This window comes from Symsagittifera roscoffensis, chromosome 6 (assembly GCF_963678635.1).
Source record: "Symsagittifera roscoffensis chromosome 6, txSymRosc1.1, whole genome shotgun sequence".
Lineage (NCBI taxonomy): Eukaryota > Metazoa > Xenacoelomorpha > Acoela > Convolutidae > Symsagittifera > Symsagittifera roscoffensis.
Window position 1 is genome coordinate 34,602,850 of NC_087067.1, and position 27,042 is coordinate 34,629,891.

At 35.2% G+C, this 27,042-nt stretch overlaps 1 protein-coding gene across 1 annotated transcript in view; it reads left to right on the forward strand.

The window, feature by feature from the left end:
- Positions 1-26,223, forward strand: part of LOC134848699 (platelet-activating factor acetylhydrolase-like) — a 103,735-nt gene extending 77,512 nt beyond the window's left edge. The window contains exon 2 of the mRNA XM_063866213.1: positions 25,312-26,223. Coding sequence (XP_063722283.1) covers positions 25,486-26,223 — 738 coding nt within the window. The 5' untranslated portion in view covers positions 25,312-25,485. The remainder of the gene's footprint in view (positions 1-25,311) is intronic.
- Positions 26,224-27,042: the final 819 nt, after the last annotated feature.

Consider the following 27,042-nt stretch of genomic DNA (forward strand, 5'->3'; position numbering starts at 1 on the left):
TATAAAAAGCATCCAATATCATAACTCACAAAGAGCAAACTCCATATTCACCAATGAAGTTTTCGCAATAATATATAGTTATATTTCGATATTAGAAAACGAAATCCCAATAACAAATGTCTCACCGACAGAAACATCTAAACATTTAAGAGTACGACATGAAATCACACTACTCTCTAGTTATTTAAACATCATTAAAGAAAATTTCACGAAAGACGACGTTTCACAACATACAAAACACGATCTACAAAAAATTTTGGCATGGTTCATAATAGATTATTTCACACACAATATTGATTTAATTGCACAAGCAAGAAAAAATTTTAGACCCCAAAACTCGAACGATGATACCGCTATCACAGAACAATCAGATTATGTTTGGGACCCCGAATGGTCTCATCCCGCATTTATAAGCTTCCCACAATCAATCTCAAGTCAAGCAAAAAGTACGATATCTTACATAAGAGATTATGTAAAAATAATACCATTCACCATTGATGCAACACCATTAAACTATAATACATTTTTGCCCGATACACAAAATAATAGTTTAAACTCTACAGTCATACACAATGAAAACCTCAATGGAACTAGGAATCTTACTCAACAAGATATCCAGACACCATCACACTTCATAAATGAAGAAATTGTACACACAACAACTACACAACAAAGTATTTCACCAATACGCCCAAATTTAACAACACCAAGAAATACAAATCCTTCACAAACACAGGTAACCTTACAATCAACCGTTAAACCTTCGGTTGCCCCTAAATATTCACATATGGATTACCAAACATACAGACCCATGACAATACCATCAAAAACACGCAAAACATTCACTAGAAACAACTTTACAGACCATAATTATAATTATACACATCCATCAAAAACATATAATCAACCACAAAGAAATTTTAACCAATATACAAGATCTCGAAATTGGGATAACCCAATGACCCAACCTAATTCAATAAATTTCCAAACAAATCCTCCACAGGATCACAGTGAAAATTACCCATTTTTTCAACAAAATAAAAATAAAAAACAGACATCTTATCAAATGGATTATTTATCCTCAGATGATGATTTCTTACAACCAGATATATTTGCACCAAATACTCAAGAATATCGTAGACAAGGAATACAGAGAACACGTACAAATCATAGAAATTTTTCTCCACAATCAATAGATGCACAACATCAACAACCAATTCAACAACAAAATCTAATTAATACACAATCTTTTCAACCAATTCAACAACAAAATCCAATGACTGCACACTCGTATCAACCATCACAAATGCAAAATGAAATACCACTCCCATATTATATCCAACAACATGAAATAACAAGAAACCAACTTTCAAATTTTTCTCAAATGCCAAATGCAGCAGAATCATTACAAATGACAATGAATCCATACCTTATGGGTGGATCATCAATAACATCAAACAAACCTTTAATGGTTTTCACAGGAACAGACCCTGAATACTCTGTAGAAGATTATTTAAATGCAGTAACAGCAAACCTGATTTTAAATATTGGACCTGAACCAATTAATACGCCACTACATCAAAACTGGATACATCGACGCACAGCGTTAATACAAACAACCTTAGATGGCGCAGCCCAAAAATGGTTTTCAGTACTACCTCTAGAAATAAAATCAAACTGGAAAAGGTTTACACAGGAATTTTCAAAAATGTTTGACTCCGAAAGAAACAAACAACAACAAAGAGTTTTATGTAATGAAATTCGCAGATTACCAAACGAAACCATCAAGCAATTAGCAGTACGAATCGAAACACTAGTTCGAAAAGCATATTCACTAAATACACACGACTATAAAAACACAAAGATGACAGAAATCTTAATGATGACCTTAACACCACAATTAAGGAAAATAGCAATAAAAAAGAGAGCATCCCATCCTTCTTCAATTCGAGAACCCGATTTAGATTTTCGAAAACTAGTAGACAAATTAGAACAAGCAGAAATCACGATGAAACTAGAAGAAACGGAAAATCTGAAATTACAATACGTTAACAGAATTGAAACGACTCCCACTAATATTAATAATATACAGGAATCAGAGACAGACCTCGTTGAAAAAATCACTGAAATACTCAATATTTACGAAAAGAACCCAAACTTTAAAGGCAAACCATCTTTCAAAAAATGGTGTAATTATTGCCGACGATACGGACATAGTATTTCCGAATGTAGACAAAAACAGCAAGACAATCAAAATAAACCTCAAAAATATAAAGAACCAAATAAATCATTCCATCAATACATGAAAAAAGATCAAAACCTACCGAACAAAACAGTCTACAGCAACAACAGTTCAGGAAAACCACTCCCGAACAATACAAATTATACAAGAAATCAATCACCATATAACTCAAGTTATAGAGGAAGATCACCAGAACGAAGAAACACGCATAATTCATCACAAAATCACTACAATAGACCAAATAGTCGAAATAACTACTCCAGATCACATTCAAATACACAACGATTTGTTTCTAGATCTAATTCCCAATCAAGAAATAACTACTATCCAAACAACCAATCACGAAATTCATCATACAATAGGAATAGAAACTACTCCTATAATCGAAATAGAAGTTATTCAAACAACCGAAACCAGAATTACCCGAACAATCAATCAAGGAATAACTCATATAATAGATCGAACTATAACAGACCAAACAATAATTACCAAAACAGATCGCGAAATAATTCACAGAATCGACACTCAAGTTATAATAATCGTTATAGAAATTATTCCCAATCACCACACCGGAATAATAATAACTATAATAATTCTAATAATCGCCACAGAAGTAGTACACCTAAACATCAAAGACATATTAATCAAGTACAATCTAATCCAGAAACAACATCAGACCCTCCAGGTATTGATGACACAGTAACTGATACGTTACAACTCAATCAAATAAACTGTACATCATCAGATTCAGAAAGTGATACTGAAAACACTCTTTCTATCAATATGATAAAAGTCGAAAATGACTATGAATCTGTCATATATGAACAACCCTTTTCATCACACATATATGAAAATCAATCAGAATTTCTTCAAAATTATTACACTACACCCATAAATTCCACACCAACGACGCAAGAAACAAATGAGATTAACACTACAAATCAAACCAATAAAAATATCAAAACAAAATGCTTGAATACAAACCACATTTATCAAAATATACAAAAAGAACAACCCAAAGAAAAAATTTGGACAATACCATTTCTCTTAGAAAGCCCAAGAAATAAAGAATTTCAACCACCAGACCTTGAAATAGATTTTTTAATTGATTCAGGAGCAGAATCAAACATAATAAACATCCCCACATGGAATGAAATAAAAACTTTACACCCAAAGCTAACACCTCTTGAAACCTCCAGTAAGTTAGCAACAGCACAAGGATCAACATTGATAAACTACGGAAAAATCCAATTATTTCTCCTCCCCACAAGAACAATGGAGCAAAACAAAATTTTAACCAAACCATTTAAACAAATATTCCATATCACTGATATTAAACACAATATCATTGGAATACCATTTATCTCTAAATATATACCAACAATCAACATCTTGAATAGTAAAATATTAATCAAAGATAAATATACAAAAACAAAAGACACATCCCTAACATTTTTTCAAAGATTAAATAAACAACCACCATTCTTTTCAAAATTCTATCCAATATATAACCAACAAAGAAAACACTTGAAACGACTATCAGGAAACATATACAATTTTTCAATAAAGCAAGTTCACCAATATGATAAAAAACAAAACAAACAAAAATTTTATATGTCAGATTTTGAATTCAAACCTATTCATAAATTTTTCAAAATCACAATCTCATCAATAAAATATTTGAAAAACTCGAACATTACCTTTAGGACTTTAGGACATGTTTGGGAAAGTAACATTACCTTTAGGACTTTTAGGCTATTGCGAAACCAACGCTACAATATCACCAATACACGAAAAAGCATATCGTGTAAATAATATACTCCAGTTACTAGATATTTGCCAATCCACAATTCTTAATGAAGAATTATCTATAAATAGTATAATAAGTAACGAAAACAGAAATACGGATTATTTCACAAAAACCCCATATTTCAAACCTACATTCAACATAAGTAACTACACAGAGAGTCAACAGAAATTTTTAACAATGTTTAATTTCCAACATTCACAAATAACACAAGACGAATTTGAAAAACTAGCAAAACAGCTAATTAAATATTCATCAGTCTATGCAACATCCAAATTTGATGTTGGAAAAATCAGTTCATCACTACATCTCCCGTTAAAACCAGACGCAGTTTTCAAAAAACAGAGAGCAAGTAAAGTACCAATTCACTTACATGATAAAGTGAACAGATTACTCGATATTTTAGAACAATACAACATTATATCACCAGTTAATAAAGAAGAACAACCAGAAGGGAACACATTTATCAACCCCGTTATCATTCTAGCTAAAGGAGAATCATTAAAAATCGTTCTCGATGCTAGATACCTCAATTCACTTATAGATGAATCAAAATGTAATTGGCCCATTGAACCAATACAAGTTATTTTAACAAAAATAAACGGCAAATACTTTACAACCGCCGATATGAATAGTGCATACAATCAAATGCCACTAGATGAACAATCACGACGTTTAACACAATTTGTTATCGGAAACCAACAATATGAATTCAACCGCTTATTCTATGGAATATCCATAGGACCAGCAGCATTTTCAGCTTTTATGAGCAAAATTTTTAGACCACTAATACTCAAGAAAAACGCAATCACCTATTTAGACGATGTTTTTATGCAATCACAAACAAAAGACGAAATGTTCAATGTTTTAGAACAATATCACCAAATACTTCAGAACGAAAATCTGAAGGCCGCCCCCGATAAATCACACTTCTTTTTGACAAGAGTTAAATTCTTAGGACATAATATAGAAAGAAAAACAATCACTCCATTGAAATCACGCATTGACGCTATTCAAAAACTTCAACCACCAACAAATAAAAAGAAAATCCAAGAATTTCTTGGAATGTTAAACTTTTTAAGTAAATATGTCTATAAAATGCAATTATATCTACGACCATTTTATAACATCCTTAGACAACAAAATAATTTTGAATGGAACACAGAACATCAAACACGATTTGAAGAAATAAAGAAACTTTTAACTGAACAAATTTCAAACACAATTCCAGATTCAAATCAACCATTTTATGCAATGTGCGATGCTTCGAACTTTGGCATCGGTGCAGCACTATTACAATCACATAATGGTACAAATAAAATGAACCTCATATCAGCAAATTCTCGATTATTCACTCAAGCAGAGCTACGACTCTCAACTCTAATGAGAGAATGTACAGCCATAATATATACACTGACAGAATATGAATTTCTGATATTTGGATCAAAACACCCCACAGTTTTATTCACAGACCATAAACCAATCATCTTTCTCTTTACACAAAAATCTAACCCAAACCACCGAGTTTACAGATTTCAACTAATTCTAATGAAATTTCCAAACTTACATATAGTTTGGACTGCAGGAAAAAATCTTGCATTACCAGACACCTTAAGTCGAAATACACCACCTGAATTACTTACACGAAAAACAACAGTTGAAATACCCAAAAACATAAAATTCTACCTTGCAGAAAACGAAACATCACCCCGATTGGAATGCAAATATGCAGTAAAAACTGATATTGAACAATCACAAATAAATAGTTTACAACATTTCCCACTTTATTTAGATTGTCAAAATAATCATTATGAAGTTGATCTACTTGGAACATCAACTTTCAAACCAATCCCATATTCTCAATGGATAAAAAATAACACCCAACAAAAACGAACAAAACAACACCCACCTAAAAAAGACCATTTTCCACTAATTGAAAAAGAAAATCTGACTGATAAAATAAACTTATCAGGACCACAAACAAATGATTCAAAATACACAATAAATCAAGTTTTTGACCTCCACGACCCACTTGATACAATACCCTTATCTAAATTCGAAATTGAAAACATTTTTCTCCCTCCAACAGAAACAATTACAATTTCAACTCTGAAACAATATCAAAATCTTGACCCGATAATTAGACAACTAAAATCATGGCACAAATATAAAACTAAACCTGTCAAGGCAGATTCAACCATTCTAGGAAACAAAACACTCCTCCGATACTTTCGCAAATTTAACAACACAACAATTAACGAAAATACAGACCTTTTAGAGTATAACCTGAATGAATCTACAGTTCCCTGTCTCCCTTTAAGTATGATTCTTATAGCTTTTAATATTTCACATACACAAAATATTAAAGAACACTCTGGATCAGAAAAAACATATTCAAATTTTATACAAAATTTTTACTTCCCAAATGCACCAATTTGGATAAAAGTACTATGCAATGATTGTATAGTATGTCAACTAAATAAACCTTACCCAAATCAAAAACAAATAGCACAAAAACAAGATTTTAAAGGACAAAGTTTGTACTTTAATCATCGTATCTCATTTGATACCAAAGGACGAATTTCACCCTCATCCGAAGGAAACTCCTACATTATGGTAATTGTTGACGCATTTACACATTATGTAGCACTTAACCCAGTACCACATTGTAACGCTTATTACGCTTACACAACACTCTATGAACACTGGATAGCAAAATTCGGACTACCAGAAATTTTAGTTACAGACAACGGTACAGAATTCATAAATAATGAAATTATCACACTATGTCATTTATATAACATTAAACACAAACCACGTACATCTCATGCACCTTGGACAAACGGCTTAGTCGAAGGTATGAACCGTTCATTACAAGAATATCTTAGATGTATCATCAACGGAAATGATACAAAATATACCGAATGGTCAGCAGATGTAAAATTATTTCCCTTAGCATATAATTCACAAATTACGACAACTTTAGGAATGTCACCATACGAAATGGTTTTTAACCAAAAGCCACGCAAACCAATAATGTTTACAGCAAATTCTCATAAAAACGCACAAGGTTATTGTCAACCAAATAAAGACTCAATTTGTTATAACCTACCTTTACATACACACGATGAAGATCATTTTCATCACCCACAAATTCTTAAACTAGCCTCCGGTACACACACCGAATGGATTCTAAATAGAGATAAAAAAACACAATGAAATTTATCAAAAAATAACAAAAAAGTTATTACAAAGACAAAACATTAATGAACAAATCAATTCACGTTTTACACCAGCCTCCGAATTAAAAATTGGAACATTTGTTTTAATACCCAATTTTAATACTCAAAAAGGAATTTCTAAAAAATTACAACCCCTTCGAAAAGGACCATACCAAATAATTGCAAGACCCACTGAGGTCACATATAAAATTACCGACTCAAACAAAAAAGAAATCGTTCAACATCGAAACAACCTATTACCTTATTACCCAAAAGAATACGCACTCCGCGAATTAACTCAATTATATTCTTTCACAGGATTAAAAATCATTCAAAATGAACCACATCTGAAAAACACAGAACAAAATGATAACTCCACCGAAAATCAAAACACAAAACCAACCGCCACCAAAAACAATACACAAAACCATAAAGAATCCCCAAAACAAAGAAAAAATAGAAAAATGACCGAACAAATAATACCCCAAGAACAAATCGACAAATCAGAAAATCGAAAAACAACAAGACTCCGAAATCAACCACGTAAAAACTATAAAATATTCATCCCCCAATCTAAAATTTTAAAGAAAGTGGAATTTCAAAAGTAATTTTAACATTATACTTCACAACCTTGAAACCTCCGAAACATTTTTCATTTACATTTTTCAAAATAACATGCTGACAAGTACGCAATAATTCTAGTTCAAAATAGACCAATAGGATTCATCCAATCCGTCACTTTCTCTAACTCAAACTAAGACCAATTAGACGAATAATATAGAACTCCAGGCACATCTATAACTATAACTTTACGACCTCCAGGTCAAAAATAAGCAAACCACTCCAACTTGACAACTAAAATAAATATCACCATAATACCATACCCCTCCCTTATCTAATAACCCAAAGATCAACAATATTTCCCCAACTCAGACCACGAATACCCCCAAAACAAATTTGTTAACTTAGCCTAAAGTAACAAAATGAACATTTTAATTAGCCTAAAGTATAAAAATCTCACCATACCCCGGATCATTTGACAAACAAAAATAAAGAAAAAGACGACCTCCCGATCACCATGAAAATTGCCCCCAACAATTTTTTCCAAAACTCAACCCACTTGTTAAAAAACTAATAAATAATCCGACCACACTTGAAAATCGCCTCAAACAGCAAAAAATATTCGACCAAGAGATCATTTCTTAAATGCTCTTCTCTCAATCAGTTACTCAAATACTCATAAATCTTAAACATTTTTTTACAATACTTGAAACCTTTATAATATTTCTTTTTGATATACTTGAATCTTTTCTAATAATCCTAATCATTTTTTGTAACATTTTTTTAATTTTCTACACTATACTCGAACTATTCCTCCAACTTTCCAAAACCCTTGATTATATCCACAGGTACGATTTATACAACTTGTCTAAATGATACGAACAATTTTCAGTAGAACTGATATTTTTTTATTGTTTGTAATTTTCATAACATTTTTATCATCCCTCATTTTGACAATATGCAAATGTATAAAGAAAGCAATCATCACATTTGCCCTAGCAACAATTTTTCTAATTATTTTTTTGGAAGAATATTATAATAAACATAAACCTTCCCACTAAAGTAACAATTCAAAAATCCATCAAAAATTGCTACCCAACAGTCACAGAATCAGTCTTCACCGACATCATCCCAAGATAACCCAACACCACCTTCAACTACTCAAAATCCTCAAACATCTACACGAATTTCTTTTCAAGACAATCCATACACTTTTGAAGAACGACATGCTCGTTTATCAGAACCACTAGAACCAGTTCAACGACAAGCACCTCTAAGCGAACCAACATATAACCTATACCCAACACTACCACAAGAACTAAGTAGAATAAGAAATCCTAGTCAAAACCAAAATACAGTCGAAATAAATAGACAAATTATACATCCTCGACGAAACAGAAATTTTCAAACTCCCCGAGTTCATTTTGATATGCCTCAATCCCCATCACAAAACACTCCAGAAAACCCCATTGGTATATTACCAGAAACCCCTACGCTTCTTTCACAACGTAGCACCTCAAGCCTACCATCAGATTACTTAGGTTCAACACCAACATCTGAACAAATACGTGAAAATCCCTTTAACCCCCCAAACCAGGCATCACGACTACCATATTGGACAACACATTCATTTACACAAGGTGAATTAAATTTAGTCAATAATCCAATAGATATTTCTACGGATACAACAACATCCTCATCACTACCAGAAACATTATCACTACCATCAACACCATCAATAAGCCAGATTTCACCACCACCTTTTAACTTAAATTTTCCAAATAATCTCGACGCCAGATATCGAGAACAATCATCAATAAATATTCCTTTAAGACTAGATTGGAATACATTTACAGCACCTCCACCATTATTTGGGCAACATCAAGAAAGTAACCGCCTTCATAACTGGGCACTTAATAGATTACAATATCGCCAAGATATTCACAACGATATCCGTGATCACAATATTCAAATACTCCAACAAAACAGTTTACAATTAAAGTTTGAAATCACAGTTAAGTTAAACAATATTACCCAACATCCCTACCCATTAAACCCACCAAACATAACAGCTCAATCACTACCACCACCGTTTATAACTACTGAAGTAATATACAAATACGACAGATATACCAAAAACACAATTGGCTACATTACATTTTATAATCCATACTCAGGATTATCATACACATGTATATTCTAAAATTATTAATTTTTCTCCAACTCCTTTTTCTAGTAATCTCAAATCAAAACATAAACCCTTCCCCTCGTACAGGACCACAAGATTTATTAGTAACACATTACGATTGTGAAGAAAATGAACAAAAAACACTACACAAATATGCAATAAATCAAGTATCACAATGTGAAACAGAACCACAAACTATAGAAACCACAAATGTAATAGCAACACTCTATTCAAAAGCCCGAGCAACAACAGTTACAGGTTATAAATTCACAGCAACATTTTCCGAAAAGAAAGTACATTGTTCACAAGTCTCGAACGGAAACAAAAACCGACTTGACCATGAATCATTCTATCAGAGTAATATAGAACGTCTTTTACATCTCAATCCCGACGATTGTAAAAATGAATTACTTAGACTAAACATCACACAAAATAAAAACTCCGAAAGAAAGTTAGTTAACTTTCAAGTTTTTTCAGACTCTGTACATCAATCACAACTTGAAAGACACCAAGGACATATAAAACTAGACGAAAAATACCCGTATAACGGCGCACACGGACGATTAACCTATGACCTACACGATAAACATTGGATACCACACATTGGTATAAATAACCCATCAAACTGCAAAGCAGACACAAAAAATAAAGGATACCAAGAAATAATGTTTTTCGATTGGAAAATACAACTCGAAAAAATACAACTAACACGAGATTTATCAGATAATACAATGATCTATCAAGGAATCCGATTACCTTGTAAAAGTTATCAAGGTTATTGCGACCCTACAACGAGAACACAAGCAACAATTGTTTGGTTCCCCGAAGATACATGTACAACATTTCAAGTAGCAAGAATACACGCTCGTATGATAAAATTTCACGAAAAATACTTTATACAATCAATTCCATATGAACAAGTACATCCATCACGAAAACAAAGTACTAATTTTAGAAACATACACAATATAGAAAATAAATTGACACGTTTTCAAATATATCAAGAAACAGAACTTGCATGTAAATACAGGAATCCACTTCACAGAACACAATACTCTGAAATATTAGTTGAATACGAAAAAGGATTCGACATGACCACTGGAAAAATAAAACTTGACCCATATGCCACAGGTCATCCTCCAAACGAAGGAACATCCTATATACCAGTTAATTTTGAAAAAAGCAACGGACAACCTGGTGGACATCTAAAACCCCATGACACCAGAAGCACACGCTTACAAGAATTATCACTAATGAATACTACATATTTCGGTAATATCCACTATGATATTCATTTAGATATGAAACTAGATTATACAATTAGCCGAATTTTTCAAGAAATGTCACTCTCCGAATTAGAAACACTACACCAACTATGCGAATTAGAACGAACACAAATATTACAATCACTTGCACTAGCAGTATTAAAAATACCCTATGCAGGATACTTATTATCTGGAAATAGATCAAATTTTTTAGACTATGAAGGAAACATCTTATGGTTTTATACTTGTACTAAAAAAGTATCACCACTATACGTTTTTGAAGATAAACGATGTTATAAAAGAATCCCTATCTTTTATAAGAATAAAGTACATTTCGTGGATACACTTTCACGAAGAACCTATTTCTGGGATACCGCAGTCCCATGTGGATCAGAAAACAGCCACAATGTAGTACAACTAAACCCTGATGAAAATAAATATTATCTTCTCACTCCATATCCCACATTAATGCAATCACTCAAAAAATTTTCACCAGAAAGCATTCGCGCTATTGCTCGAAACCCAAATATAGACTTACAATCAATAGGAATCTATTCAAAATCAGATATTCAACATCACATTAGAACACAACAATTCCAAGAATTATTAACACAAATGGACACTATACAAAGACAATCAATAGACCAAAATTTACGCAAACTTGCGGAAACCGCAGGATTTGCCGATATCTACACGCAAGACTATAGCGGATATTTTAAAGACATTAAAGATTATATATATCTAAACGGTGAAAAATACCGTCCCCAAGATATATCACCAATTAACATTTTAGCTTTGTTACACTCAAAAATGAGATCCTCGATTTTCTAGGATGGCCCTACTACATCTTAGAAAAATTGACTATTTTATACGCAATGTTTAACTTTATTGGATTTCTTTTCTCACTTTTAAAAGGAATCTACAACACATGTGCTATACACACACAAGTAAACAGACAAGCAAGCGTAGCACGCATACTCTTTGCAGGATTTTTTGGAATCTTTTCTACATCTATAAACAAAATTCTTTTAGACGCACAAATAAAAGAATATAACACAAAAATAGCAACACGACAAAATACATACGACGAAGAACATAACAATGTAGACATAACGCCAACGGCACCACAATTACCACCCCTACCAAATAACCATCCACTATCCCTAGTCCCACGAAAATTTCGAAATTTAGCCATCACACATAATCCAAATTTTCGACTCACCACATCACAAAGTCCCATCCAACATATAATGACACACCAGTCACAAGACCATAATACTTATGAACAAATTATTGAACAACCCCATACCACCGCTTTTCAGTCTCAAAATAATCATTTTTTTAGCCCACGATGAGCCGCCAACTTGGATCACTACACCGATCAAATTCCCACCCAACCAATCTTACCTCTCCAATCCCAATAATACCACTTTTTGCTTTTCCGCCACCCGATTTTCCATCTAGTAATGTAACATCAGGCATGAATTCCGACACTAATTCACACATCTCAGTTTTATATTCCATCTCACAACTCAATAACCCGAATATTGAAACCCCCGATGAATTTGCCGACTCAGAACCATCCCCATCCAATAATTTTCATAACTCTTCTAATTTTTCTCAACCCCCTTTTCAACCCATATTATCCAATAACCCTGACCCAATCACTTCCACACCCTCTTATGCTTCCCAAGTTACCCCAACCTACTCCTCATTTCATTCTGACCAATCATCTCATTCTCCAGACACCCCCCGAATCTCCCCAGAGCTAGATAATTTTATTACCCTTCAACAACAACCCTACCACCTCCATACCCCAACAATAAACCAAATCTCCTCCACAATAAATTCATCCAACCCCCCTACCCCTACACCCTCTTCAAATTATACTGAATCATTAGCACCATCATCCACATCAACTGAATCTTCACTCAACACTAATAGAGCTTACCGCACTTTTAAAAGAAAGTTCCCCAACCATCCTTTCCCAGCAAAACCAGGAACAGCCCGTGAATACATCAACCACCCCAAGCATACTAACACAAAAGAATTTTTAGCTATCACCTTACCCTCATTCCCACAATACACCTTAAACACCCCCCACGACACTAACGAAACACGCAACTTTGTAGATGAATACGTTTTAATGCCCACTCTCTCTTGGACCTCATATTATCATTTTACTAACCCTCTTTGCTTACCTTTATCTAACACTCACATCGATATAGAGCGAAATACGGACATGCTATATCGACTCACTACACCACTAACCGCTAGACAATTTACTTACGTTGGATATAAAAAATCACTAAAAACACACACTGCACCTAGAGCTAACGAATATACACTCGAATACTATGATCACAACATCATCAGAGCTAACCAAGATCAATTCTTAGACGACGATCGCTTCGCTAATCCACAAATTACCGAGAAATTTTTCATCAAGACACCATATATATTTACACTAAACATCTTCGACCGAAAGTTTGATCACATTATTTCAGAAGCACTAACAGACACACAAGCATACGAAAGTTTTAAAGAACGCTTCCAAATATTTTCACTAACCTTTCATTTCCTTGCACCACACGAAAGAGATTTACACTGCTCACACGATATTATGTTGCGCACTAAACAAACCCACACATATAGTTAATATCGCTTCATCCAAAATCACTTTGACCTACACACACCCTCTAGACAACCACACCATCGTTTTCAATTCATTAATTCCAAATACACTTCACTATTTTTCCTAAATTTCACATATTGCATTAAAGATACTAACCTTCATGGTATTCTTCGCAATTATGATCCCATAACCCAAATGTACATCTTCTGTCCCATCACCAAGACCTTCAACGCCGAAGAATCCCGACCCTTCCTTATCCCGCACGAGTTTGTACAACCTATAGAAATCCCAATTTTAGAATTCATCCACAATACTAAATTCAATCACAAATTATATAATCTAATCCAAAACACACCTTATGAGTTTGCAGTTGGCACTGAAGAACTAACCACTATTAAGGCACTTCAATTGCTTTGGCCACTGCTTCAGACTAAAAATATCATCCGCATCTTAGCTAAACTACTAACAAATTCCGATCTCATCCACGACATCTTCCCCCACGGTTTTTTCCCCGACGACTAACAGGTAAGTATGAATTAAATGAATATTACTAACTAATTAAAATATTAAAAAACTCACCATACTTTATCCATGTTTTCTTTAGATTTTTAGCCTTCATCCGACAATCACCTACAAAAACCACAAAAGACAAATAAAAATCGCAAATTTCATCAAACAGATTTCAAAAATTCTATTAATCTCTTACACTTATAAATTTATAAATTTAATACCAATGCAGTAAATTCATTTCTAAAATTTTCCCCACAAGCAGTAAATCTAATTATGATGAAAATTTGTAACTTAAAATTCCCCCATAACTAGCAGTAAATTTCCAAATTCTATGCAGTAAATTAATAAGAAGCAAAAGCAGTACTAACCTTTTGATATTTTCATTCACTCGCATAAGAATTCTATCCACACTCGCACAGCTCGCCCACGAAGAATTGTTTAAAATAATGAATTTCAGTTTCAAGCTTTCACACTCGATAACTCTAACACAAGATAACACGTTTCAAACTTTCCTTTAACCCGGTTGGAAAGGAATTATATACTAAACAAAACTAACCAATGCAGCTTACTAAACACCACAACACAAAGCATAACAGCATGACTAAGAAAAGGAAACCAACGGTACCCAAACCGGATTAACCCAGTTTAAAACTGGATAATTTATTCTTTTGAAGACTATTATAAAGTCTAAGAAAGAAATAATAAAACACAAAAAAGTCGAAAGACAAACCCATACCACAAACAATTTGATTTTTGAAAAAAGGACACAACCAACAAAACATAAGAAAAACCACAACAAACCCAACATAAAACGTTGTCACATAACAGGACCTCTCACAAAAACCGCATGCAATCATACTCCCACTCCTGGCCTAACCCACCAGGAAGGACGTCCTGAGCATGCTCTATAGCCGGCCTAACCCACCGCGCTACATCCACGCTTTGTGACCACACCTCTATTTTTAATAAGAGCTACTCAAGGGTGAGTAACTCTTCAAAATAACCGAACTAAAACAAAAAGCTTTTGTGAAAACAACTAACTAAAATCATAATTAAAAAATATTAAACTAATAAATGTTTTATAAAATGTAAATTACATTATGCAATACATAGATCAGAATATAACACCAAGGACGAACATCTAAAGACAAAACGACCCCACTACACTCGAGAGAGAATGGCCAACCACAATCAATATGCCACTCACAATCACAACTCAAAGGATTTAGAGTACGACTTGACTTCGCAGAAAAGGACTTCATTGAACTAGACCAATGACCACCTCGATGTTCAAGTATATGTACAGATCCGAGTAACCAGGCATCCCCTCCACGCACAATCTCCACGCCATTCCCAAACTAGATCAGACACAAAAGAAGTTCTCCACGCAGAACAGAAAAACCTGACATAGCCAACCATTCTGAAATCAGATTTGAGTTTGTTGCAAAGACTTAGTCGTTGTCACTAGAAGACACAACGTCTTATGTCTCTAACTCCAGCTTCCTGGAACTTCTTTAACAAAGAGGAAACGGAAGAAAATGATGTTCGCCAAAAACCAACGTCCATCATCCATCCTTCGAATCGCAGAAGAACTATTCAAAAAAACTCTGTAAAACCCGGATGGGTGGAACCTGATCTAAACTACATTTTATGATTGGATAAATTAGATATTTTACCAATGTAAAGTATTTAATATTAACCAATCATGATCCATCTAACTAACAACCCACTTATTTGTAAGTGCTGAAGTTACTTGTAATTTCAGCACCAGAGAGATTTGAATTTAACTTAGAAATTAGTTGGACTCTCCCGAGCACTTCAGCAGCCGCAATAAACCAGTATACCCTAGATCTATTGAGCCTAGCAGAGACTAGTTAAACAACCTGAGACTAGATAGTATAAGAGTAAGATTAGGATCGGTATTAGACTAAGAAGTTGCACGAATCTATCCGGCCGAAAATAAGATAGCGTGACGAGCAGACGGTGTACCCTATCCGAAATTACTCTATGAGTTATACAATCCAGTCCTAACTCAGTAGGGAAGGTAATTTCTGTAACTGCTACTCTCCATTCACCTTGCAAATTTATTTCTTCACTCAGGAGATTTTTGAAGTTGGCCAGAGTGTTATCTTTAAAAACGTTCATTGATGCAGATGAAACTAGGGTAATTGTGAAGGAAGGGGGAACATTATGGGTGAAAAGGCTGTTGGAAGTGCCCTCAGTCATGATTGTCCTTCTCCAGAACGCGAATTAGTTCCCACTCGTAAAATTTTCCCTCAATCGGTTCTCTGTTAGAATCAATCAAATTGTATGTTGGAGGATTTCGTGTTGGTATGTCAAAAACTTCAAACACTTCATCGGTGAACGATTGTTTGTAACCCTTGCGAAAACGTATGTCTACTTTGGCAAGTCTAACATAATCACCAACATAAAGCTTTGGACGTCGAACTAACTTCAAAGACTGTTCTGCTCTTAATGAAATCAGGCGAGGAACATCTTTTTTAGTTACTTTATTTGGTGCAAGATTTGTGACACGATTTGTTCTCGAATTAATTGCATTGACAAAATCTTGTAATTTGTCAATGTATGAGTAAGTCCATTTATCCTCCAAGTACTTATAAATAAGATTTTTCAAGGAACGGATATTTCTCTCAGCGAATGCGGACTTTTTCTCGCTCTCTGTGCTATATGTGTCTATGCCTTTCTTTTTACATAATGCTTCGAAGGACCCTTTAAACTCTGTGCCCTTGTCCACCCATACTTTTTCCGGTTGTTTTGTCGTTATCATTAGTTTGAACGCTTCTGCTGTTGTAGTAGCATACTTTGATTTCAAGGGTTGCACTCTGAGATAGCGGGACATGCAGTCAACTGCAACAAGCAGATACTTAACATCATGGTTGTACTGGGCAAGTTTATCAACAAAGGCCAGATCTAATGACCAGATTTCGTCGATATCGTAAACTATGACCTTGAGTCGCGGCGTTTTTCGGATCACAGTTCGATATTTTGTGTAAGCAGGTTCAGTATGAAGGAAATTTTTAACTTTCTTTCGCGACAAATTGCTTGCTTTTATCAAGTTGTTCACACTACCAAATAACGCGGGACCTTTGTCACTGTATTTAGTTTTCAACAATTTTTCTTCAATCTTAGTAATTTTCCCATTGTTTTGTTTGCGCCTTCGTCTTTTCTGACGTTGGAGAATCTGAATCGTTATGGGGCGTTCCGTATGAGTCAGAGCCTTCTTCTGACTCTTTTTCACGTTTTTGGTTTTGGGTTTTTCTATTACCGCTGAGACTTTTTCGTTTGTGTTTTTTTACTTCTCTTAAGGTTTGCACTACTTTTTTCCTGCCAAGTGGGCGACGTTGAGCGGGTTCTTGAGAGTCCGGGTTCTCGTTTCTCTTGAGCGTTAATAGGCGCTGACTGAACCGCGTGTTTGGCATTTCGATTTATTACCAGGTTTTCATTCAAGTTGAGAGCAGTTAAAATGTTAATGAACGCCGGATTGTGTAATTTTTTCGTTGGTTGTTGTATGTCGTATAAAAATATTGTAGCTTTAAGTCCTGTTGGTACTTTATCTACATATATCACCTCATTGTCACGGTTTATGGTTACTCTTTCTGAATTTTCTATGATTTCAAGTACGGTTTTTGCTCTAACAATTTTTTTGTCTTCTAAAACTTGTAACTGTCCTAAAATGCTTTCGGTCTGTCTATTGTGTTTCTCTTCTAGTATTTCGTCTTTAACACGTTCGACCGGTACTTCTTCATCGTCCGTTAACAGTTTAAGCTGTTCTTGTTGGGATCAACATTATCCGTAAATGTTTCCTTCGTTGCAGTAGTCTTACTAGTTTGTGGAGGTAATTGGGGTCTAAGCCGGTTAAGATAGGACAGTTGAGCATTTTTATGTTTAATATTATTATCATGAAGAACACGTGCAGCATGTGGCTGCTCTTTAACATATAAGTGTTTCGGAATTAGAATGAATTCTTCAGCAGTCATCATTAAGTTGTGAGGTACTTGTAACAAAAATAAAGTATTTGTCGAATTAAATGGAAGCCTTCTTTACTCAAAATAATCGCACGTTTTTTGACAACACTGGCTTTTGGAGTTATTAAGTATTTGTATGCTGTCTCGAATCGTTCGATGTTTGCGATTTTAACGGGTACGTTTCCATTGACTACATTGAGCAAACATTCACAAATAAGTGTTATGATCTCACGATTTGAAGTTTTTCTAATTAATCTTCTTAGCTGGTCAGGTTTCAGTTGTACCATATGCCGCAGAATAGATAAGTTTTTCTTTTTCATTTGTGATTGGAGTAGTTTCTGCTTCAGATAAGGGTAAATAAAAAACTGTTGGCCCAGGTGGTGTGATATTTGAACAATATCTCAAACAATCTGATGTACGGGGGTCCAAGTCGATTAGAAGATGTCCAAAAGAGTCTCTGGTAGCTAATTCGTAACAGTTTCTCAAACATTTTGATACATTCATTTGTCTTCCTAAAAGATCTACTTGCTGAACGTCGCGAGGCGATTTGAACAGAATGATGTGTGAAGTGTTCAAATCAATCGTACGCGACCATCGACTTTGTTGAAACAAATTATGCTTAACATATATTACATCTATCCCTCTATGTCTACCCGCTGTCGCTAACCTAACAAATTCCTTGTCATTATAGATGTCTTCACATGAATCATCGCGAAAACTAGAAGAACATTTTCTAATTTTCTCACAGATTCGAATCCGTCGAATTTCTTGAACTCCACATTCACTTCGCGAGAAGACACTTTTTCTGAGAATGCATTTTGCATCTCTTTGTAAAGATATAGAACGGTTCCAAATTTAGGGTAAAAAGTATTTCCCATCAGAAGTTTCAAAATTAACTCAGTTTTCCCGGATCCTGAAGGTCCCACTATCGCCATAAAAATTCTTGTCGAAGTATCAATCACTTTATTCATATTCTTGGGTTTGGTAGTACGTAACCAACCAAGCCTGATAAAATCGAGAACCAAACTGACGTTTCTTCGCAACTTAATTTAGTGAAAGAAAGTTTGAGAATGCAGAAAGTTAGTAAAATTAGAATTACTACCATTTGCGCAACAAAAACTACTTCAGACCTTGGCAAAGTTACATTGTTACAAAACGTCCATGATTTTTTTTCACTGTTTGTCTCGTTATAATCAAACTCTGTTACTAATGTTGCGTCAGGTTCATCTACTGCTGTTGTTGCTTCTGACATTTGAGAAACTATTTATTCTACAGACTGTGTTAGACTTTTTCTCTCTGTGAATGAAGCTTGTAAAAAATTAAATTACTTTTGAGAACAGTAAAAAATTTCATAACGTGTGAATTCTCTATCATTTATGTCATGCATTTCTAAAACAAAGTTTGCTGGGATATTTGCAGTTTTTTTGTAGTACATTATTTTCTTCACAGTATCCTCTTTCACAATCGTCTTAATCTCATCTGTCAATTCACTGCTGTTTAGATCCATCTGAACTCCTGGCTGACGTTTGGGTACTAAGACTAGTTCGGGAAGATATACTCCTCGCTTGCTGGCTAACATTTCTGATAAACTTGAATCTCTGGAAGTATACAAATTGATCAATAACTGGAAAAAACCTCTTCAACGTAGACAACTCTTCTTCGGAAATTATTATTTGCTCCTTCCTCTGAACAATTTGGCCACTACAATCAATACGCTCTATTCTCGTTAATGAAATTTTAATATCACCCTCTGGAGTCATCCACGCACAAAGCATTGAATTTGGTGATAGGTATGTCTCCACTTTCGCTGATCTCTCGCTGTTGTTCATTTTTCAACCAATCATAAAAAACCTTGGTTTTCTTCAGGGCACAATGATTCCTGGAGTTGTAATGTGGAATATGTTTATTGCAACTTGGATAATTTTTAAAATATAAGTTTTCAACCCGAGGACAGCCCAAATCATCTAGGTTTTCAATCTTTCGGTCCAAGTACTTGGCCAAAAATTCTGTCTTTTCTTTTCCTTTAACGTAAAAAACGGCACCGGGATTTCTCAGCACAAAACTCTGAAGTATTTGATTCAAGTTTATGTAAAGATCATCACCGTTTTCCCAATGGAGACCGTGTAAATAATTTGTTAACCAGTTGTAAGCTTTTTGTTCAAGCTTTGGTAGTATATTGAAATTCACTGGAGGTAGGAAAATGAGTCGATCGCTGTAGTCTGAAGTTGTTATTGCTAATTCTTTAACCACAAAGGCGTTTTTCTTGTAACGAAAGCCTTCCACGTCAAGCACAACTGATCTCTCGCCTAGCATTCTAGTAAATGATAAACTTCTGGTTTTTTCAACTTAATGAAAAGGCAGAACGCTATTCCACTCAAATGCCCAATAAGCTGTTGTTACAGTTCCAGGGCAACATGTAACAGTACGTGGGACCCTGTTGATAAAATTCGTGTATAAATCCGGCTGCATTGTGCAAAATAGCGTGCAATCGTAAAATTTTGGAATTTTTCAAGTATTTGTCCAAGGAAGAGTTATCAATACCAATCAAGCCACCATAAGGTCTCAACTTAATTAAAATTTCGTAGTTAAGGTTATCAGAACTAACAAAAAACAGAGAACATGCAGCTAGAAAATAGTTGCGTTGGTTAGAATTATCAGGATAAGTTTGTTTCAAAGACGTATAAATTTCGTGAATTATTTTCAAATCAATAGGAGTTACTCTGCTTTTTTGCAATTTCATTATTTATTTTTTCCAACACCTCTCCAACCTGCTGAATTTCAAGCCAGTGGAAATAAAAGTGACCTTGCAAATACCATTTAGTCTCATTAAGATAACGGTGGTAAATAATTAAATAAACCACCGGAAGTTTTTTGTATTTTGATAGCTTGTTGAAACATAGACGGATTTTTCTCTCCAAGTCTTTATCAACCTTTTTTGAGGTAAAATCAAACGAATAGTCGAATACGTTTTCATAATCAGCAAAATTCAAATCGCTCACAGTACCATACTGTTGTTTTGTAGAAATGCACCAAGAGATTTGTTGAAGCTCACTCAAATAAAATTGTTCCTTGAAAATTAACTCGTATTCTTTCTTTGAAATTTCCTTTGCCCTTTCGAGGAAGACGACGTAGCGTTCATTACTAAATTTGAAAAATGAGTTTTTTTCTGCGGTTGAAAACACTCTTTATTGTAAATGTTCATTATCAATATCTTCAGTACACCAAGTTCCCTCTAACTTCATTTTTCTTATTTCAAAATTTGTCAAATTTATCATTTGGTATATTTTGCCCAGAAACGGCCGCCGCCTTTTGAGAGTAATTTCAATTTACTGCCTTTTCACCATAAAATTTAGTTCAAGTTAAGGAATTAGTTTACTGCTGCCAACAGTTAAGCTACGCTGCCAAATTGGCCGGCGCATTTTTATTATATACCATAAAAGTCAATTCCCCGTTCACTAACAAATTTCAACTAGGTCGAAAGTTCATTTACCCTAAACAAACATAACAATTAATATGATTCATATAATTAATCAGGACCAATAATTAGGACCCAAAAAATTGGAATTAGAAAGATTTTTGTATCGTGTCCCTTGTTGTTAAGCTAAACTTAGCAAGATCCTAACTAGGGGGTCTTCTGCTTTTTGGGTGGAAAATCTCTTTCGTTTACAAAATCCTAGGATGAGGGTCCTCCAAAAAATTAAGGACCCCTTTCCTAGGATTTTGCTTTACGTGAGGACCCCCCCCCCCTTAGGAAGGACCCCCCCCCCCCCTTAGGATCCGGGACACGATACAATACTACTGCGCAGAGAAGCTAAGAAGACTTGTGAACAATGTCGAAGAAACTGAAATGGCAGAGATGAGGAAGCTCTAATGAAAAGAATGATTTAGTTGTGTTTTTGTTTTGTTTTGTGTCGCGCTACGTTTATTCCTTGTGCCCTACATAACAATGAGTACAGTTTTGGTCCCACCTCAAATGTTCTCTGCATTTCTGACGTTGGAAACCGAAGAGCGCGAACCAAATGCGCCTGCAGAAATAAGACTAGGAAAACTGCTTCCAAGCCCTTCGTCTGGCTTATCTCCTCAAAGAACACTTCAAATGCGACAAACCATTTGAGATCGATTGCAAAAAAGTCCATTGGAATTTAATTGATTTCAAATTCGGTTCATTGAATCAAATCCGTGCATTTTTTGGCTGCACTTACTGTAGATAATGAAATAAACTCATTTTAAAAAAATCATTAAAAAGAATTTCGAACCATCCTATCGCTGGTCTTTATAGGAATTCTTGATTTATGTTCCTCAAACCTTAGTTACTTTTATGATTCAACAGTTGGTCACTCAAACCATTTATAAGGTTGAAAAAAAAGACCCCATAACCATTGGCTCAAGGGTCAGGGACACTATCTCTTGCGATTTTGTACCTCAACTGGTCAAAGTCATTTCACGGTTCTCTTATGACATGGGACTTTAGGATCGTTACCGCTTAAAGGCCACTAACAAAAAATACCACCACTCTTTGGACAAAAAAAGTACGCCCCCAAAGCCAGGTCTCTAAATAGCTAAAACTTGCGAATGCATTTCAAAAAAAGAGCTTTGACCTCAAGTAATTACCATTAGTTTTTGTTGGAGTGTGCATATTTGACCCATTTTAGATGGATCGGACTAAAACTCGCCTCAGCTCAAAATAACTAGAGAAAATGCAATCAGGTATTTTAATTCAGCTGTTCACACCTAATCAACTTTGATGAGGTTTGCGACCGAGTGCCGTCTCAAACGCATTGTGTCTAAATGCACAAAAAGTAACGTTCTCGCAGAGCGACAATTTTTTTGAAATTTTTCAGGTAAGAAGTGGTACTAAATGAGGAGCTGAAGTGCTGCATACAACCCTTAAGAATTTGATAGAGCATGATAACAAACCGAAGTGTTCATTTATACTTAAAATAGATTTCATTAATGCGTTTCATTTGATTTATAGAGAAGTTTTGCTGATTTAGGTTTTTCGAACCGTCTGGAGTTTTACAAAATTACCATTACGCCTACACTAAACCGAATTACCTTTTCAATATGTCGGAGGAGGGAACACAACAAGGTGATTCCGAGGCTTTACCGCTTTCTGCTGACACAATGCACACACTAGTGGAAATAAAACTTGAATCCAAATAAAACGTTGGTTGTTTCGATGATGGCAAACTATTCGACGACTACCAGATAGTGCTCCAAGACCTAACAAATTATACTGAAATTGGAAAAAGCTAATGCTTATGCATAGAGACAGAAAAATGTGAAATATGTTTTCTAAGACAGACCAGAAGTACACAGTACGATACAGTAATAGGAGAATTTCAAAAATTATGTCCGAAAATAAAAATAAAAACAAAGTATGAAATTGTATACTTGAGCTCCTAAACAGGCGAATCTTGTCAAAAAAAACTGCTGAAATAAAAAAATAGCTGCGCTGGAAAAGATAATCAGAGATTATTGATAAACTTGATGATTTTTTGGTTTGTAAACCTAAAAAATTGCTTTAGCATGCCGAAGCTCCTTTTATTTCTGCGTACATGCCCTGGATCTTGCAACAACAATTTGGGAAAAATACGATAGAATATTATGAAATTAAATACAAAAGATCAAAAAATTAAAATGAAGTATAGCCAATTTTGCAAGCAGTTCTCTTATCAGACAAAGATGGCTAAGATGCTTCGACCGCTCGTCTATTAGCTTACCCGCTTTTTCAGTCTCAGCAGTGGGAGCGAAAGCTACCATAAGTAATGTTTTTGGTTTGGAGCAAAAACTTCCAAAAGACTATCCTTAAAACGAGTATGGAAAAAACCTGAACGAAGCCAACTTTTGATAACGAAATTTTTCAAATGATTTCGAAACTAGAATCTAAAGTAGTGAAGCGTTTCAAGGCTTGCCAGGGTAAGTTCGGGTCGCATCGGTTAAACGTCACGCCGTGTAAACACCTAAGATCAGAGTTGTCAAATTATCAGCTTAGAATCGCAATTGGACTCCGCCTAGTTTCAAAAGATTGTGAAAAGCAAAAACGGCGTGGCTCGTGTTGCCTCAAAAAAGCACGGAAATTCTCTTTAATTTCAATATTGAATGCCCTTAAAGAGCAAAATTTCGCCCCCACTCACTTTCCTTCTATTTTGGAGTCACGACTCCTGCACAGGACAGATCAGAAGCGACCAGACGGTTTCTCTTGTGTCCCAGGGGCTGTTGGTAGACTCGCACGCTCGGTTTGTAACTCCGGAACAGCGGCGTCCGAGTTGGAAGATCGCAAAACTGACAAATATAGAGATTTAAGTATTGATTGATTTATTTTTTTTCCAATCGCTTTAGAATATCAAAAGGGCGCCGCTCCTAGCACTGAGGTTTTTCTGAATGAGCATTGCAAGAACTTGAGCTGGTGTACCGAGGAACTCAGGGCAGGTAGTTTTCGTAAGCAGAGAATCTCCCTCGCATTACAAGTTGCGATCGCTGTCTGTGTACTCACCACTATAAATGATAAAAACTATTTTCGAAGATTTTTTTTATTTATAAAGCCAAGGGAACAAAAACGCAGTTTCCTATAAGTATATGATAGTCCCGTAGCCTCATACCAGGTAAATCTTTTTGATTCTCTTCCACCTCCGGTTTATTGTATTCAGGTGTTAGTTTTCTCGATCTGTTTGGCTTGGTTCCCATACCTGACTCTCCATATACGTTATATTTTACTCTTCCATATAAAGAAAAGTTATAGGATTTTGACTGGAACATGCGATAAAGATACTCCTGAGTGTAACCTCGGGTACTATGATACCGTCGACCTTCTGATTACTACTGGATGAAAAAAAAACATGAATTAAACAAGTGTTTCAGTCCCAACCAAAAAAGTCATTTGCATATTGTTATAGATCGGAACTTGCGTGGACGATGGGAAAACTTTGATTGGATGTTACAAAGGAGCTACCGAACTACAGATCGGATCGAATGGAGATGTCGCCTTAGCCAATCACAGAGCCGAAAAATTCCACCAATCAAAAAACAATCACCGGTCAAGTTCAATTCCAGTACCTTCCTGCAAAGTAATGAACGAAGCAGATTTTAGTTTTTACAAGAAAGAAGTTTTGATTCCATTCAAAATTGCGAAAAAAGGTGAAGACGAGTTCATTTTGAGGAACAAGCAGATTCATCAAAGAGGTGACCAATGTGTGAAAATGCTGAACTTACTTTTGTCAATTCATATTGGGGAGAAAGTGTACGATGCGTATAATTTGGATGCTCATTTTGATTTGGAGCAGCTGCAAGGTCGAATGGACATGACGAGGGTGGCAGTTGTGGGACACTCATTCGGGGGAGGAACGAGCGTGTGTGCGCTGGCAAAAGACACCCGATTTAAATGCGCTGTCGCTCTAGACGCTTGGATGCACCCTTTAGAGCGGGAGTTGATCACTAAAGTGCAGCAGCCTGTTTTGTTTGTAAACAGCGACAAGTTCCAATGGCCCATGAATTTAGTCAAAATGAAAAAAATGGAAAGCCGATTCATGGACCGAATTATGCTGTTCCTTCGTGGAACTGTGCATCAAAGTCAGGGCGATTTCCCCTTCTTACTACCCCCACTTTTCTCCCGAATTTTGGAAGTAAGGGGTAAAACGGAACCAAAAATTGCGATGCAACTTAGCAACCGTGCATCGCTGGCCTTCCTCAGGAAACATCTGGACATTCCAGATCGCACCGACTGGTGGGGACTTCTAGAAGGGAAGGATGACCGGGTGATCATTGGGACCAATGCGCCACTTAGACGATGCTCTGTAGGCATCATCTAATAGGGATTTGGGGTCATAAAGTTAAACTAATGGTTAAGACTCAGTCAGACTTAGTCAAACATTTTTTAGTGAATAACTCTCGTTTCATTTTCAAAATTACGTGAATATGTGTTTGGCACTTAAGTATTGTTCGTGCCAAAAGTTTCAAACATTTATTAGAAGCACAAAAAGATCTTACTTTTCTGAGGCGACTCTATTGGCTGCTGCTCTGGTGCAGACTGTGTTCTTGCTCTTCTCCTCGTCCCTAATCGGTTGTTTCAGCTGGTCGTACTTCAAAAAGCAACCATCGCAGCTCATCTCGTTTATTGTTAGAAACTTGAAAGAAGTATTGCATGTGAATTTGTTTTCAGAAATGCAGCAGTTTTTTTAACTCCTAGACATCAGGCCAATTAGTTGCGATGACTTCCAGTAGTGCCTTGATGTTATGACTTCTGCAGGTCAAGAAAAGGTCGCCTCTCCAACTTTCACCATGCACTATTATGATACCATAGTTTGCAATATATGTAATTCAAGTTTTATGTTAAATCTAAATGAGCGATGCAGATGTAAGCAGGAATATGCTCTAGTTTTTCGGCGAAGAGCTTTCTTGGGCCATAACCAGAACCTAAAACACACGTTCAATATCTTTCTGTTTATTTGAAAATCAAAACGCTAGATTGCAAAATGTTTTCGTGCATTTTTTTATCAATCAAACAAACGAAATAGAGTAAAAACTCTTGATTGGCGCGGTTTTTTTTTCAAATGTGCATGCTTTTTTTCGTGTTTTTCACATGAGTTTTATACCAGATAACCAACTGCGTTTTTTGCATCTCGAAAATT